This window comes from Cibotium barometz, chromosome 59, assembly GCF_041138505.1.
Source record: "Cibotium barometz isolate CiBa-2024 chromosome 59, ASM4113850v1, whole genome shotgun sequence".
NCBI lineage: Eukaryota > Viridiplantae > Streptophyta > Polypodiopsida > Cyatheales > Cibotiaceae > Cibotium > Cibotium barometz.
In genome coordinates, this window is record NC_141104.1 from 13,616,549 (window position 1) to 13,633,543 (window position 16,995).

Sequence of the window (16,995 nt, forward strand, 5' to 3'; positions counted from 1 at the left end):
GATATTTTTTATATTAAAAGTGTGATTTTTATCTTAAATGATTTTATGCATAAATTAGATGCATAAAAGAAATTCTTTTATATTAAAAAGAGTGATTTTCATCATAAATGATTTGTATGCATAAACATATGCATAAAAGATTTTTTTATATTAAAAGTGAGATTTTCATCATAAATGGATTTTATGCATAAATTAGATGCATAAAAGAAATTATTTTATTATAAAAGTGTGACTTTTATCATAATTGAATTTATGCATAAATAGATGCATAAAAGAAGGTTTTTATTTTAAAAGAGATGCATGGAAAGATGCATAAGAGAAATTCTTTTATTCTAAAAGTGTAATTCCTACTAAATTGGATTTATGCATGGAGATGCATAAAGAATTTATTTTAATCCAAAAGTGTTATTCTCATCAAATTTGATTTTATGCATAGAAGGAGGCATAAAGAAATCCATTTTTATTTCAAAAGAGTTATTTTCATCAATTTTGATTTTATGCATAGAAAGATGCATAAAGAATTTTATTTTCAATTCAAAAGAGTTATTTTCATCAATTTTGATTTTATGCATAAATAGATGCATAAAGAATTTTACTTTTAAATCCAAAAGAGTTATTCTTATCGATTTTGATTTTATGCATAGAAAGATACATAAAAGATTTTTTTTTATTTCGAAAGTATTATTTTCATTAAAATTGAATTTATACATAAATAGATACATAAAAGATTTATTTTTATTTTGAAAGTGTTATTCTCATTAAAATGGAATTTATGCATAGTAAAATGCATAAAAGATTTATTTTTAATTCGAAAGTCTTATTTTTTTCTTAAAATCGAATTTATGCATAAATAGATGCATAAAAGGATTTTTATAAAAGTGTTATTCCTACTAAAGTTGTTTATACATCCATTTCCACATCCACATTCATACATCCACATCCACATCTACATCCATACATCCACATCCACATCCACATTCATACATCCACATCCACATCCACATCTACATCTATACATCCATTTCCTTCAACCCACATCATTCACACATCAAACCACATCATCTATACATCCATCCACATTAATTTACATCATTCACATCCTAATTCATAGGACATCACATCCATTTACATTTATCTGATTCATATCACTTCCATCCATCCATTTACATCTATCTGATTCCTATCACATCTCATCACATCTATTTATAGAATGTAAGAGAATTCTAATTTTTTGATATAAATATTCTTTACGCATCTAATTAGGCATAGATGTGGATGTATGGATGTGGATGTAGATGTGGATGTGGATGTATGAATGTGGATGTGGATGTATGGATGTATGGATGTAGATGTGGATGTGGATGTATGAATGTGGATGTGGATGTATGGATGTATGGATGTGGATGTGGATGTATGAATGTGGATGTGAAAATGGATGTATGGATGTAGATATAGATGTGGATGTATGAATGTGGATGTGGAAATGGATGTATGGATGTGGATGTGGATATGGATGAATGAATGTGGATGTGGATGTATGGATGTAGATATGGATGTGGATGTATGAATGTGGATGTGGATGTATGGATATGGATATGGATGTATGAATGCGGATGTATGGATATGGATGTGGATGTATGAATGCGGATGTGGATGTGGATGTACGAATGTGGATGTGTAGGTGGAATAATGATTGCAAGTGTGGATGTGAAAGGATGTGACGTCGATATGAGTGAATGGATGAGATGTAATGGCATGTGAATTGGGATGTGAATAAATGATATGTGACGTGAATGGCATGTGAATTGGGATGTGAATAAATGATATGTGATGTGAATTGGGATGTGAATAAATGATATGTGATGTGAATGAATCTGATGTGATGAGATGGAAAATGATGTGATTGGATAAGAATGAGTACACATATGAATGGAATGTGGATTGATGAGGGATAATGTGGAAAGACGAGAGTTCAATATAGAAATTGTATTTGTGACCTGTTTGTAAATGATTGATTTATGTCAAGAATGCTGGGGAAGCATTTTGACCATCTTGTGATTAAGGTCGTGGAGACCTAACTGATAAAGTTGCAACTGCTGAAGGAGAGTCAATGGAGGACGTCTCGCGTAGCAAGGTCGGCCGAGGTCTTGACCAGCCTCGGTTCGATTTAAATGGTGAGCTTCCGATACGGTGGATGAGGGACCAAGGAAGCGGCCTATGAGTGAAGCGCTAGGTGACCTGCGAAGGATCCTAGAGGGTGCTGAGCATACGATGCTCGGGCTCTGGGTCGCCGAAGATACCCACACGTGCGTCGTGGAAGATATTGGAACAAGGAGTAAGAGTTGTTTTCTGAAACCGAGTATGGATCTAGTTGATTGACCTTGCTGGTCCTCAACTGATGAGTCCATAGCTCTCTTATATGGATCTGTTGGTTGACCTTGCTGTCCTTAACTGATGAGTCCATAGCTCTCTTATATGGATCTGTTGGTTGATCTTGCTGATCTTCAATGAGGATTCCATCTTGATTTTTATAAGTGAATATTTTTCGGATACTATGAGCTAGGAACTATCGAAAAGAACCCTGAGTAAACAGGTGGTGAGAGCGTTCTGGTCGCCAATGATGCCATAGATACTCCGATGAAGGAATGATTGGAAATTACGATTCAACCGGATACTTGGAAGTTTATGAATCAGTAACACTATGATTTCATTAAATGACTGATTTAAATACAGTTGAATATGGGAAAAAGGCAATTTCATATTGGGTGCATAAGTGGTGTGATTGGAGTTAAATTTGCTTGAAAATCCGGCTAGGGGGCCTGGGAACTCTTTTCCCTGGTACCCGGGACAAAACCTAACCAAATTCTAAATTGGATCCCATCACTACAGTGGTTGGGCGGTTGGCTAACCCACGGGACTAGATGGGGTTAGGGTGGACTGATGGATCCGTAAATCGAGACTCAATTTCTGTTTAGTTCGATAGATGAAGTAAATTCCGGACAAAAATTGTTCTATGGAAAAGAATCAACGGCTATGCCTCTCAATGAGGAAGAAAGCATTGATCTCTATGATCCAAGTACAGTCTTTTTCCCTAATCTGACTATGGGACTTACGGGTTTGGTCAGATGAGCTCAGTTAGTTAAGGCTTTTGACTACGTTAGGGAAAAGTTATCCTGGTGGAATCGCCCATGCTTTCCAGGCAAAGGAAGTTTTCCCGGATTCGGTTTTGGAAAAACCGATGGATTGGTCTCTTGTCCAGATATCCGTGGGCGAGGCCCCGAGTGTGGGACCCTGCCCCGCGCAAGAAGTGCTACTTCCGCTGCTAGCATCCCTGAATTTGTTGCGCGGTGGGGATAGGGATCTTACAACAAAGAATCGATCTGTGCTACATGTCTATCCCCCGTAGATGGAAGTGGGATGATTTTTCCAAAGTCAATAATTACCCATGGCCAGCAAAGGACAAGCATAAATGTGTATAAAATGCCATATTTCTTGGTTATGTCCTCTAGCTTCTTCTAATTGCCTTGGATAAAATACCTATCATTAATCTTGGCTGTTTATTAACCCAAAAGGTGCCTAATCAAGGAATTAAACTAGGGATTAAGCATGTCCACATGTTGTGCATGTGACATAGTGGGCAGAAAGAAGGAGGGTGGGGGGAAGAGATGGGAAGAAAGAAGGCGGAGCAGGCGAGGAGTAGGACACGGGCCATGGAAATGCGAACGGGAGGGGGGGGGACTCAAGTGACCTGTGAGGGAGCTCGAGGTTGTGGAACTATCAAGTGAACCTTGATATTGTAGCATGTTGAGAATCAAAGGATGGTACGTTTCTTAGTCTCGTTGATGGAGGCACACGCCTATGTTATCGCATCACCCAACTCCCTCAGCCACTCCTTGCAATGCTGCTCCAGCTCTAATATGTTGAGATCCTTGCATTCGTAAGACAAGTCTGGGCTAAAGGAGGTAATCTAACGTTTGACATCAAATATGAGAACCTACCTACCATGCCAAGGAAATAATTGGGGTGAGAGAGAAGATGAATGTCATTATCTACCAGCTCCTCATGAATAGGTTAGTATGACTCAATCTCATGAATAGGCAAGTACCACTTGACCTCTAATTTGGCATATTTTGCAAAACCTATACAAGGCTCTTGTACCTCAACTAGGAGGGAATGCATTATTTTTTGCACCAAAATGAAGAGAGAAACCCTGTAGAATGATAACTTAGCTTGCTCGACTATCAATTTCAACAATAATGAGGAAATGACGTCAATAATGTGGTGAAAAGAGCCATTGCAAAAAAGATTGCCAATAACACATGTGTGGAAGATGCCATGAGCAATAACATAGTAAAATATATCATCTATCAATGTGAAATAGTTTTTACACCAAAAGCAAGAGAGAAACAATGTAGAATGATAACCTAGCTTGCATGACTATCAATTTTCAACAATAATGAGGAAAAGGTGTCAGTATTGTGCTGTAAAAAGGACTACCAATACCACACGTGTGGAAGATGTCAAGAGCAAGGGCATAGGTCATAACCCTTGAGGTTTCCAAGATCAACACTACCATGGGTGGCTTATCATTTGCCTTCTCCCGCGAGCATTTTCCATCGTTGCATTGCACTACGGGACTCAACTGACTTCAAACCTTCCCACTTGTGTGTCCTCTAACACTTACAAGCCCTCAAACACCTTAGATCCCATAATGATTTAGTACTACAGCCCCTTATCTAACATCAACTAACCTCACACTGACCCTGTTTGACATCCTCTAGCTCAAAAAACACTATTTGGCTCTGATAGCTATCAAATTTGACCCTAACTGGTTTCCTCTTAGCCCAAAAGTCTTATTTCTATCCTCCTACACCTTTAGCTAACTTCTCCTAACACTCGGGCTAACATTTACTGAGGATGAGTTAGACAAGGAATCAAAGGAGTCAAAGGAGGAAGGGTCAAAGAGGAGGTGTCAAAGGAGGAGGACTCAAAGGATGGGTCAGAGTAGCAGTGGGGAGGACTTAGAGGAGGAGTCACAGGATTGGAGGACTGAGAGGAGGGGTCAAAGGAGGCACAATAGAGGAGTTAGAGGACGGGAGGACTCGACAAAGGGGTCAGAGGAGTTAGAGGAGTCAGAGGAGGACTCAGAGGAGGGGTCAAAGGAGGGGAGTCACAAGAGGGGAGGACTCAGAGGAGGGGTCAGAGGAGTCAGAGGAGGACTTATAGGAGGGGTCAGAGGAGGAGTCAAAGCCTACTTTGTTCCTCTCTTTTCGCCAAATTTCCACTTCTCATACTCCTGGATCATAACTTTCCTATTTAATTGGCCCTACCACTACTTGTCCTAGATGGGCCCTTTCTCATCCACCTATGCCCAATATTTATTACCACACCTCTCTATTAGGGGGGTTTCTATGCCCGTTTATTGACTCAAAAAAGCCTACACGAACATGTAATATAAAGAAAGAGAGAGGAGAGAGAGAGAGAGAGAGAGAGAGAGACAAAGATTTTGGGACATGATCAGTTGATCATACCAATTCAATGGTGTTACACAATCTTATTTGTCGCCTTGAAGTGCCTTAAATGGACTCATCCCTATGCTTCGATGATAAGATGCATTATACGCAAATTATGCCAAGTAAAGATAGTTCATCCATCTCTTGGTCTCTCAATCATCCATAAAAGACTGGAAGGATGTATTTGATCACCTAGTTCACTCTCTATGTCTGGCCATCATTCTTTGGATGATAGGAAATACCGTAGATCTAGAGAGGTTCCCATAGCTTCACAAAATGCAGTCCAAAAATGAGTGTGCATCTTGACAATCCTTTTGGGCAATCCATGGAGTCTAAATATTTCCTTCAAAAATACTTCAACAGTATCCAATAATGAAATCCATGCTTATGAACTCCCACTTCATCTACATAATATCTAAGGAATATAACTTTCTTGGCATTTTTAACCTTTAGACTAAGCATTTATGAGCATATTATAGTACCTCTCTTAGGTTCGGTCTTTAAAAAACTCTTCTTTACAGCCATAAAATTCTTGACATAGCCAGGGTGTCTTGCTATAAAGCTATCTTAAAATTCTTTTCTTAAGATGTTTATCTTCAGGAACACAAACTTATTATTGAAGTACAAGCATCCATATTCAAATCCAAATCCTTGAATTTTCTTTACTTCTTGAGTAGTCTTACTTTCTTACTCTCTTGCTTAAGAAATGTGATAATAGGGGCAAAGAATTTATATGATCTGATCTTCTCCTTTGATCTCATTGGGAAAAGAGTTAGAAATTACTGTAACTATGAGTAAGGAATCTTTCCTACTAGGCACATTTATGAGTACATTCTCTTAGCCTAGTCTATACTTGATCTCAAATTCAAACCCTTGAAGCGTATGCATCCGCCTTCACTGTCTCATGTTAAGATCATTCTGGTGAAAATCCACTTTAAACTTTTATGATCTATAACCAAGGTAGTGTTGCTAAAATCTTCAGGTCGTGTAATACTATAAGCAACTCAAGATCATGGACAACATAGTTCCTTTCATAAGGCCTTATTTTTGAGACTCATAAGCTGTGGGACATCATTACTCCATAAGATTCCTCCAATAATAAATCCACTAGCATAAGTAATATCTTTAAAGGGCTTCCTAAAATATGGTAGTTTCAACCACCAAAGTAACCTTCATCTTCTCAAAGGTACTTTAACACATCACAAACCACCATTGGTACAAAATATTGAGAAGCTATCTTGGCATATCAGGAAATAAAAATCTGATAGCACCTTGTCAATCCTAGGAATCCCCTGGCTTCCTTAACTATCTTCAATTTCCACCAATCTTGGAGTGAACCAAAGAAGATAATAAGGTAGACGAGTCACAAAAGGATAAAGTCAAAGGAAAAGTGAAATAAGAGCTACCAATAGGTACCTCTCCCACTGCCAAGCCCTACACAATATAAGGGATCCAAAGATCAAATAGCCAAGCCTAATGAGGATCTGTGGTGGCCGATGACACATTGGAACCTCCCTCCCTCTGAATGAGATTAGATTGATGATGAAAAACCCTTGGAGGAGGTTGTTTATGATTTACCACACTAGAAGATGCTAGTTTACTACTATGGCATAACAACATCATCACAACGTATAATAAGTTAATCTATGCAATTATCATCCACCACAAGCGAACATAGGCTACCCCACATGTGTACCAACTAGACATGCGAAGGCTAATCTAGAATCCAAATGGAAATAATGGCGATAAAACAATTCAGATCACATGAGGGAGGTCTTCATGAAGCCCATAAAGGAGAATTTCCATAATTAAGGAACCATAACAAATTTACATTCTTTGTAATCCTTGCCCTAGCTTAGGTGTTCCACAATGTGTATGGCCAAAGGCCTACCATTTGTAACAAAAGATGGCCCATATATAAGGATTGAGGTTATAATGAGAACATATTTTGGGCACCTAGTAAGTGTGGGTGGGCCGAGTAGATCCCAATTGTTTACAAGTTACTTGTGGGAGTGTGTAAAGACACTTTTGTTAATACAATCTACAATTGAGCTCAAAAGCTTGGGAGCTCCTTAATTCTTTCCTATCTTAATCTCTTCTTAATGCTTGCATGCTTTCATGTTTATATTTGTCATTAGCTATGATTTCATGTTGAGTTGCTTTATTGCATGTGTGAGTGCTTGAGTGTGTGTGGGTGTGGGTGGGTGTGCTTAAGGTAAGTTTTCTTGATTCTTGTTTGTGATTAACTAGGTGTAGAGTGTGTGTGTGTGTGTGTGTGTGTGTGTGTGTGTGTTTGTGTGTGTGTGTGTGTGTGTGTGTGTGTGTGAGAGAGAGAGAGAGAGAGAGAGAGAGAGAGAGAGAGAAGAGAGGAACCTTGCTAGCTTCTCCCTCATGAGTGATTAGATTACAAAGATCCAAACATTGGATTGGTAGAGCTTAAGGGTCTGTGTTGCCAGGTTCTTCAAGAAAGAGGTTCCCACTATTGCTCTAACTTTCCCTTCTTCAAACAAAACAACTTTGATACCATCCCCCATATATTACCAATATGTTACCCATTATATTACCAATCAAAAAGCATAACAATGCTATGCTTGGGGACAAGAATATTTCTATGCTTTTTCATATACTCTGCAATACATGTCTCCCACGTGAAGGTTATGTAACCAAGTAGAATATGGCTACAAACATTTTGAAGATTTGAAGAGATGTATCACAATAGCTCATGATTCTATTTATGAATCTATGTAAAATATCTTATAGTGCAAGCAAGCTATACACGATCTTCTATTCCAACAAGTTACATTGATGATCATGCTTGGGTATGGCTATGTCTATGGAGTGCGATGGACTATTCATGGCCCTTGGAAAAAAATCACATGGGAGAGGGTTGAAACATAATGACCCCCCCTTTATCCACTCATAATGGCCATGGTGGCAGGGGTCATGATGTCACAAACCCCTATTTTATGCCATGGCCTATTCATGGCCCTTGGAAATCACATGGGACGGGGTCATAACATCACGACCTCCTTTCTCCACTCATGAAAATGTCATGGGATGGGGTTGTGATGTCACAACCACCACTAATATGCCATGGTATTTTCATTGCGCTTGATAATCACCACATGGGAGGGGGTCATAATGTCACAACCCCCCTTTCTCCACTCATGATGATGGCCATGGGGAGGAGGTCATGATGATGGCCATGGGGAGGAGGCCATGATGTCACAACCCCCTATGGTATGTGGTATACCATGTCCTATTCATGGACCTTGGCAACAATCACATAAGAGGGGGCACATAAGAGGGGGTCGTAACTTCATGACCCCCTTTTCTCCACTTATGATGAACATGTACAATAGCCATGGGAGGGGGTCATGATGTCATAACCCCCTATGGTATCATGGCCTATCCATGGCCCTTGCCAATCACATGAGAGGAGGTCATAACATCATGACCCCCTTTCTCCACTCATGAGACGAACATGTATGATGGTCCTCGAGGGGGTCATGATGTCACAATCCTCTGACTATGTGAGAACAACCTAATGATAGGTGTTGTGGCACTTGCATGTGTTACTTGGTGATTAGGAGTGAAAAGAGGGGCTCATGGAGAGGGATGCTACCATGTACGGCTTTCAACTCTACCATGGTAATTGTGAGGCTTGCTACCATTTTTAGGAATTTGGTGATTGGTATAGGTGGTATTTGGTGGAATTCTAGGGAGGAGCTAACATTTGTGGAGTTTTGTGTGAGTACCTAGCTTTCATCCATAGCCCCAAATGGTGATAAGTCATTATGGGTGGCATGTAGAATGATATCCATCATTCATCCACAGTGAATTATCCTTACATCAATTTTATAAACCCTTTTTTTATTAAGAGATATATGTGAGCAAAATCTAATCGCTTTTAATTTTTTCTCTTCTTTACCTTGGACTTTCTCCTTGTTTTTATGGCTCCATAATAAGGTTCTCTATAAAGAGTCAAACCTTTCAATCTCAAAAAGCTGATTAGCATTCTCTTTTTCTTCCTAATACTTCTTAGCTTGGCCTTCTCCTCCTCCCACTACTTGGTGGAAATTCTATTTATCCTTTTGCCTCTTGTTTTCCTTAGCCATTTGCTTAGATTCATGGAATTTGTTTTGCACAGCCTTAACCTTCTTTGTCTCCCCTTAGAATTTATCACACTTGATCTCTAGATAGGCATGTGTATAGATTTGTTTGGCTCCATTCATCTAGAGTGAGCTGGCCATTCCTCCCATGCTAACCTTTAAGTTACACACACACACACACATGTACTCACATACACTTATTCTCACACACATATACTACCATTTTGTTATAAAAGCACATGATTCCTCTAAAATTTGAATCCTTTCTTGCAAAAAGGGTAAGGTCTTACCTTCAATAGTGTCACTACCTCTACCATCCTTTCAATCACTAGTGTCACTAACTCAATCACATGGCAAGGGGGAAAGGTCCATGAGTCCATGGCTATAATCATGTTCTTGTACTCTCACAAAGTACATCCAAATGACCATATAAACATGGTCATGGGAGTATATAAACATGGTCATGGGAGTATTCTAAATGCATGCTTTCTCACACATGCTATATGGGTTTCATAAAGAGTGGCCACCCTAGAGGGTGCACTTTAACTATATATGAGTGAGTGAATTTCCCATGGTGGGTGGATATGCCAAAGGGGCAACTACTTCTGAGAGAGGGGGATGAATACAATGCCCATTTGGGAGACTAAACCTATCCATGATAAATCTGTATGTGCCGTTGTCAGCATTTATTTTCATGTTCTAGTTCAATATCATTGGCATATGTCTCTGTGTGTTCCATGTGTCTATGTGTTCAATGGTGAGTGTAGAGAGCATTTTAGAAATACAAGAAAATGTTCTTAGACTAGACTCTCTTCACATTAGGAGACCACATTGATGATGATTCATTCGATGCTGATGATGCGGGTGAGCTACGTGATTTTAATTGTTCTGTGATACTTGATGTTATCTACTCTTGTGGTATTAAAATTAATGTGACATGGCTATGTTGTTATCTTTTAGGGCTTAGGATGACATCTCACATATCACACTTGACTATATCTTCATTCCTCCTACTAGTTGTGAGTGAAAAGATAATAACACTTGTATCTTCACGTTGTATCTTTGGATGTTTTAATGGTGATAACATATGGGGTTGGATTTCTCACCTTGTATCTATGTTGATAATGATGTAAGAGGGCAGGGTGATTTTAATTGTTTTATGATACTTAATGGCATTATCTACTCTTGTGGTATTTAAGTTAACGTGCCATGGATGTATCTTGTAGAGCTTAGGATGACATCTTGCATATCATTCACTTGTATCATCATTACTCCTCCTAGACCTCTCGGGGGGGGGGGGGGGGGGGGGGGGGAGGGTTTCACTATATGTAAACCCTCTATATCACGTGCGTTTAAGGTCTATTTTAAAAACCCCTTATCTGTGAATTTTTCATGAATAAATCACACCCTTTCTCTATTCACTATGTAAATACCCCCTTTAAATGGTACCCTTTCTCTATTCACTATGTAAATGGTACCCTTCTGTATGTAAAAAAATGGATTTAAAAAATCCCTTCTGTTGAACCCACGTGCTATGCTTACATATTTACGAGTGACCCCCCCCTGAGCTAGACCTGAGGCTGACTCATATGGGAGGTCACCTTGTATATTTAGATATTTTATTTAGTGATTACATCACAATGGAGTTGGATTTTGTGGGTTGTTTTGTGATACTTGATGGTGTTGCCTACTCTTGTGTTATTTAACATGATATGGTTGTGTTGTTATCGAGCTTAGTATGACATCTTGCATATTGTTTGAATGTATCTTCACTCCTACTGTTGAGGTTGACTCATGTGGGAGGTCACCTTATATCTTTGGATGTTATGTTGGTTATTAATCACTATAGGGTTGTATTTTTCACTCAGGAAGAAACATTTTGAGATTGTAATAATCTACCTTGTTTTTTAATCTTTTTGTCATGCTGATAATGATAGAACACAACATGGCACTCGAGTTTGTTGGGTTGCTAATTTTGTGGTGCTAGATTTTCTAGATTTGCCAATGGGGTGTTCTATGAGAGATCATGAAGGCATGCCTACTTGGAATGATCTCATAGAAGATGACATTGGGCATGGGATGGGTGTGGTAAATGCCATGCTATCAGACTCAAGCTAGCTAGTTGTTTTTGGGATCGTTGATTTTCTTACTATTCTCAAGTTTAGTTGATGTTACATTATTTGATATTAAAGCCCATGAGGAGGTGATGGAAATTCACTTATCTTGTAGGCTCTTATGGGTAATGAGTGGAGAGGAAATGCTATTAGACAAGACATAGAGTTCTTTCGTCGCACTATTGTGTGAGATAATTTTTCATTTGAACATGTTAGATGCATGGATTGCATAAAGAGATGTGCTCCTTTTGCTGAGATGAAAACATGACCAATTATTACAATACTTTAGTTGATATTTGAAATTTGATTTTCAAACACGTGGATTCTTTTATGCTGCATGCTCTAGAGGAACGGATATAGTCCACATCTTTGGGTGGTTAAGAGTACGAAGGGGTTTGATGATGCGGGATTTGACTTCTCTCATCACCTCATCACTCACTTCTTGCCACATGTGGTAGCAAGTGTGTAGGTTCTTATTCTTTGTCATAGTAGTCTGAGGTGGTGTCACACAAGCATGAGCTTTATGGGGTGCTACCTTGGTCTCTTGTGTGGTGTGTAGGTTCTTATTCTTTATCACTAGTATGAGGTAGTATTTAAAGAAGTGCAAGTTTTATGTATGAGCTTTATGTGATGCTACCTTGGTCTCTTGTGCTCTCCCAAAGGGCTTGTTGTGGAGATGGGGTGTCCTAAAATAGTTACTACTTTTTTTAGAGCATACTAGGCTTTAGACCATGCTACTATTTTAATAGTGATGCTAACATCATTGAGGGTGTAGTCTCCCCTCTTGTGCAGAGTGTGGTGCTTAAGTGGGCATGCTTCCATGAGTTGGCATCTAAAGTGGATGAGGATGATGCAATAAGACCCATATGTGACCCTTTTGACTAGTATTGCTACTTTTTGGATTTTTATGATACTTTCCTATGATGTTTTCTTATATTTGATTTAAATATTGGTTTGTATATAGTGTGCTTCCATGTTATGTGGAGTCCATGGCTAGGAAGATGTCCACCAATCCTCGGTAAGGTCACATCATGTGGGACCAATGTCCTGCACCATGTAGATTTGTGGATTTAGAGTGTGAGGAGGATTGATGTACTCTAGAAATTATCTCTTTTACTATGCAGTTACATACATATTATTAGGAACTATTTAGATTTGTTTTGGTGGTGGATTTAGAGTGTGAAGAGGATTGATGTACTTTATTAATTATCTTTTTTTATAGTGAATTTACATACATATTATTGGGAACTATCAAGATTTGTTTTTGATGCAGAAGTGTTCTTGTATTTCATCTATGAAATGTAGTGTTTTCATTTATGTCGGTCAAATTTTGTTTGCTCCAAGTTATGGATACTTAAATGAGAAATATATGTTTCTAATGAGAAAGATATGTACAATAATTTGATTGGCGTGGAAATATGAATTGTTAAATGCATTGCTTCTTTTGAGAGATATTCTAATTGTTGTAATCAAGTATAGATTATATAAGATGAGAGATGGTGTCTGTGATGTTAGATGCATCTCATGTTGCATGTGGTCTATGGGCAAATGATATCCACATTGATGCTCACACGGCTATTCACCATTTGTTTCATGAGGCAATGTTTAGTAGTACTAAAGAGAATGTAGAAAGTCTGAGAGTGTGTGTGTGTGTGTGTGTGTGTGTGTGTATGTTCCCACTCAGCGATGCTTACTCAATGTTTTGACTACCTCCGGATGATGTGAGACCCCTACCCCCTAATAACAAAGAATAATCACATCAAAAGACTAGACTAAGGGTAGAGAGACTCACTCTGGGCCTCCATACATCAATATCCCATCGCTTAGCAATCAAATAGATTTCTCTTCATAGGTGGATTGGAATAGACCTTATGGTAGGAATTAATCAGGATTCCTTCAAGGTAAATGGCCACTTCATAATTCTCATAAATAAAAGGCATCGGTGGTGGGCAGCTCCCTTGGACTCAACATGGCATCTTATTTGTTGATTATGAAGGGGAGTTCTCTACCTTAACTCTACTAAAGACTTCTATAATCTAAAGTTGATTCCCAAATTTTCTCAAGTTTCTAAGTTTATAGAGAGGTTCGGTCTCTAGGTTTGGAAAAAACTGTAGCTTAGGCCTACTTGGTTAGCCTACTTTCAAGTATTTAAATCCGTTATTAGCTTTGACCAATTCCATAGACTTAGTCTTACCCCATCTAATCCTATGGGTCAGCCTACCACCCTCCATTGGTCCTATGGAGTCAGTGTGAACTCACACACCCATAATTGAAATTTCCTTTTTTATTACACATGCACCCAATGAAAAACAGAGTTCAGGCATACACTCCACGGCATACAATCCATTTCAAAATGAAACAAGTGAAAGATTAATTCATAATCTAAAAAATTATGTTTAAATACATCGTCACATAATATCACTCCAAAAATCCATCAATATCTTCGCACACCCCAAGAAGGTATGCACTACCTGAGCCTCAACACTCTTAGACTCCTATGCTGTGACTAATCACATCATGAGGTTTTGAGTGATAAGGTCCAATGCTTTGTTATTTTCAAGTGGCTCATCCTCAATTAGATGCCAAAGCCCCTTACCAATAAGCAAGTACATGGTCTTGCTTTGCCATGTAAAAAATTCATTATACCATTGAACTTTGAGATAATTTTTACATACTCCATGATGAGAAGGAGGTCTTACCTTAAGCCTTGATTTTTGTCTATTCCTTTTACAATTTTCTTATAATTTATTGGGATCATACGTAATGCAAGAGAGGACTAGAAGGCCATGTAACTGATGAATTCTCACAACAAGTAAAACAACCCAAATTTTCCAATTTTGGTATTTACCTAGTTTAATTTTTGCAAATCATGCCTTAATGATAGATATTATTGGATTAATCAAATGATTAATAGGGTTAAGGATTGGAGGATGAAATTGAGCTCATGAAAGGTGATTTAACCCTAAATGTGCTCAAGAAGAAGTGACTGGTTTTCAATTCGTTGTGCTTGCTCTCATGAATGAAATGGCTCAAGATTTGATTTATGAGTGGCTTACAACAATGCTAAGCTAGCCCTAAAAGGGATTGACCCAATTTTGAGCAGACACGGAGAAACAATCAAAAAACCAATTGTGAAGGTGACATTAATTATTGGTTGCATAGTACGAAATCGCAAAATTTCTTTAGTGCAAGTACTCACCTTGATGAGTAGATGATGTATCTAAAAGAGCTTGGCCAATGGAGGTAAGGGTAAGGAGAACAAAACTTGACCCCACAAGGGAGAAGAGTGGATAAGGTAGGATTAGAGAAGCTTATGAAATATGCTTAAGACTAATGAAATGAACTAAATGAACTAAGAGAATGATGTGGAGATACAAGTGAGAGCTAGATCAAAGCTCCTATGCCATGTTAAAACTTGAGGATCCAAGCTCCCATCGATATAAATTAATCTTATACTAATTATGATATGATTAATGCTAATCTAAGCTAGAATGGATGATACCTAAATACAATCATAATGATGAATACACTAAACGAATTAAGCTTTACACTTAAATACAATTAAGTTATAAGATTAAGACTTGAACTCATAAAGAGGCTTGAGAGCTTACTTTATCTCATTGCTTGAAAGTGACCCCTTTTATGCGAGGTAGGTACAACAAGGCTTAGTTTGAGCTTATGGGATTTCTTTGCCTAGGTAACTAGACACTCTAGTATCACTTATTTTAATAGTAAAACCTTTTACTAATTATACACTCTTGATGAATAAAGTGAATAGACACTCTTGATATTATTATTACTATTATTATTTTTTGGGCTTGACTTGAATTTTGAAAGTACAACTATACTACTCATACACACTAATGCCGTGGCTCGCATAGGGAGAGATTTGAATTTATACTACTCACACACACTAATGCCATAGCTCGCTCGCATAGGGGGGATTTGAACCTGTGACCTTGGGACTCTCAAACTCCAACCTTACACGGCTGCATTGGCAGTCTTGATATTATTATTGCGACACAAAATTGGAGGGAATAGACACCCTTGATTTTCTTATTATTGCAACACAAAATTGGAGGGAATAGACACCCTTGATTTTCTTATTATGGCAAAACAAAAAGCAATCTTTACAAACCCCTTGCCAGTGTTGGCTGAGAATTGCCACCAGGTAGTGGTAGTGCGCCTAGTGGCGGATGCAGGAGAAGTTGACCTGGGTGGCGGGGTGGCTAACGGGCGGGCCGGGGTTGGGGCCCACTTCCACGACCTCCCAGGGGTTGAGAGCGGCGCCGTTCTGGAGGAGGGTGGGGTAGCCGGGCAGCTCAGACTGGACGGCCACCCAGCCGGCGGAGCAAGCCACGCAGTTGTTGAGCACGCTCACGAAGTAGCTGTGCGTTGGGTTGCTGGGGTTCGGCCGTGTGGTAGTGATGATGTCGTTGATGCTACACAGCACGTGACCACCCCCACACTGGCACGTCTCCACGAGCGCAGTAAAGGCGGTAGCTGCAGTGTGTGTGCACAAACACAAGAATTAGGTCAAAGCACTTAATACGACATTACTAATCCTAATGACGAGAGCATGCAAATGTGCACAAACACAAGAATTAGGTCAAAGCCCTTAATACGACATTACTAATCCTAATGATAAGAGCATGCACAGTGATCGACTAAGGTACTTACAACGGCCAACACAGAGCGCCATAGCCATAGCCATAGCCAGCGCTACAAGCTGCAGTCCTCCTAGCCTCGCCATGGCGTACCCAATTGTCGCACAAACAGGTTTTCGAAGAAGACTACTGACGCACAATGCCTACAGCCGAGATGGGCATCCCATTATATAACCATATGTGTCTGGCTGGCTCGCATAATATTCACCCAAGCGCGCGTTCTTCCCACGCTATACCTTGCGTTTTTTTCATCAACCCACTCGCCCTACCCTTCCACTTTAAACCTTTGCTAAACCCTACCCTTTTTCGCCTTAATAATATGACTATTTGAGAATCTTCTCGATCCTTAGATGCCCTCGCTCCTGCTGCACACACCTGCACAGCGTTGTTCGCCCTTAACCGTAAAAGGGAGCCAACACTCCAAAAGAAAACATAACACAAGCATCTTGGAGCTACCACCCTCCCGAAACAAAATGTGCACTCATGGATTTCTCTCTTGTGAGCTAGAAACGTCTTTTAAAAAGAGGATCGTACCCCACTTAAGCCAACTTATCAATGAGTAGATGGAGCACTTAATGTATTCTCTCTC

The 16,995-nt window shown here is 39.1% G+C and overlaps 1 protein-coding gene across 1 annotated transcript; it reads right to left on the reverse strand.

Annotated features, from left to right (window-relative positions):
* Nucleotides 1-15,814: 15,814 nt before the first annotated feature.
* On the reverse strand, nucleotides 15,815-16,612 carry LOC147605498 (uncharacterized). Its single transcript, XM_086793146.1, has 2 exons — nucleotides 16,420-16,612; nucleotides 15,815-16,242 (listed from the first exon to the last, which is right to left on the reverse strand). Exons 1-2 carry the CDS (start codon nucleotides 16,490-16,492, stop codon nucleotides 15,926-15,928), a joined length of 390 nt encoding a protein of 129 aa, XP_086649272.1. The 5' UTR covers nucleotides 16,493-16,612; the 3' UTR covers nucleotides 15,815-15,925.
* Nucleotides 16,613-16,995: the final 383 nt, after the last annotated feature.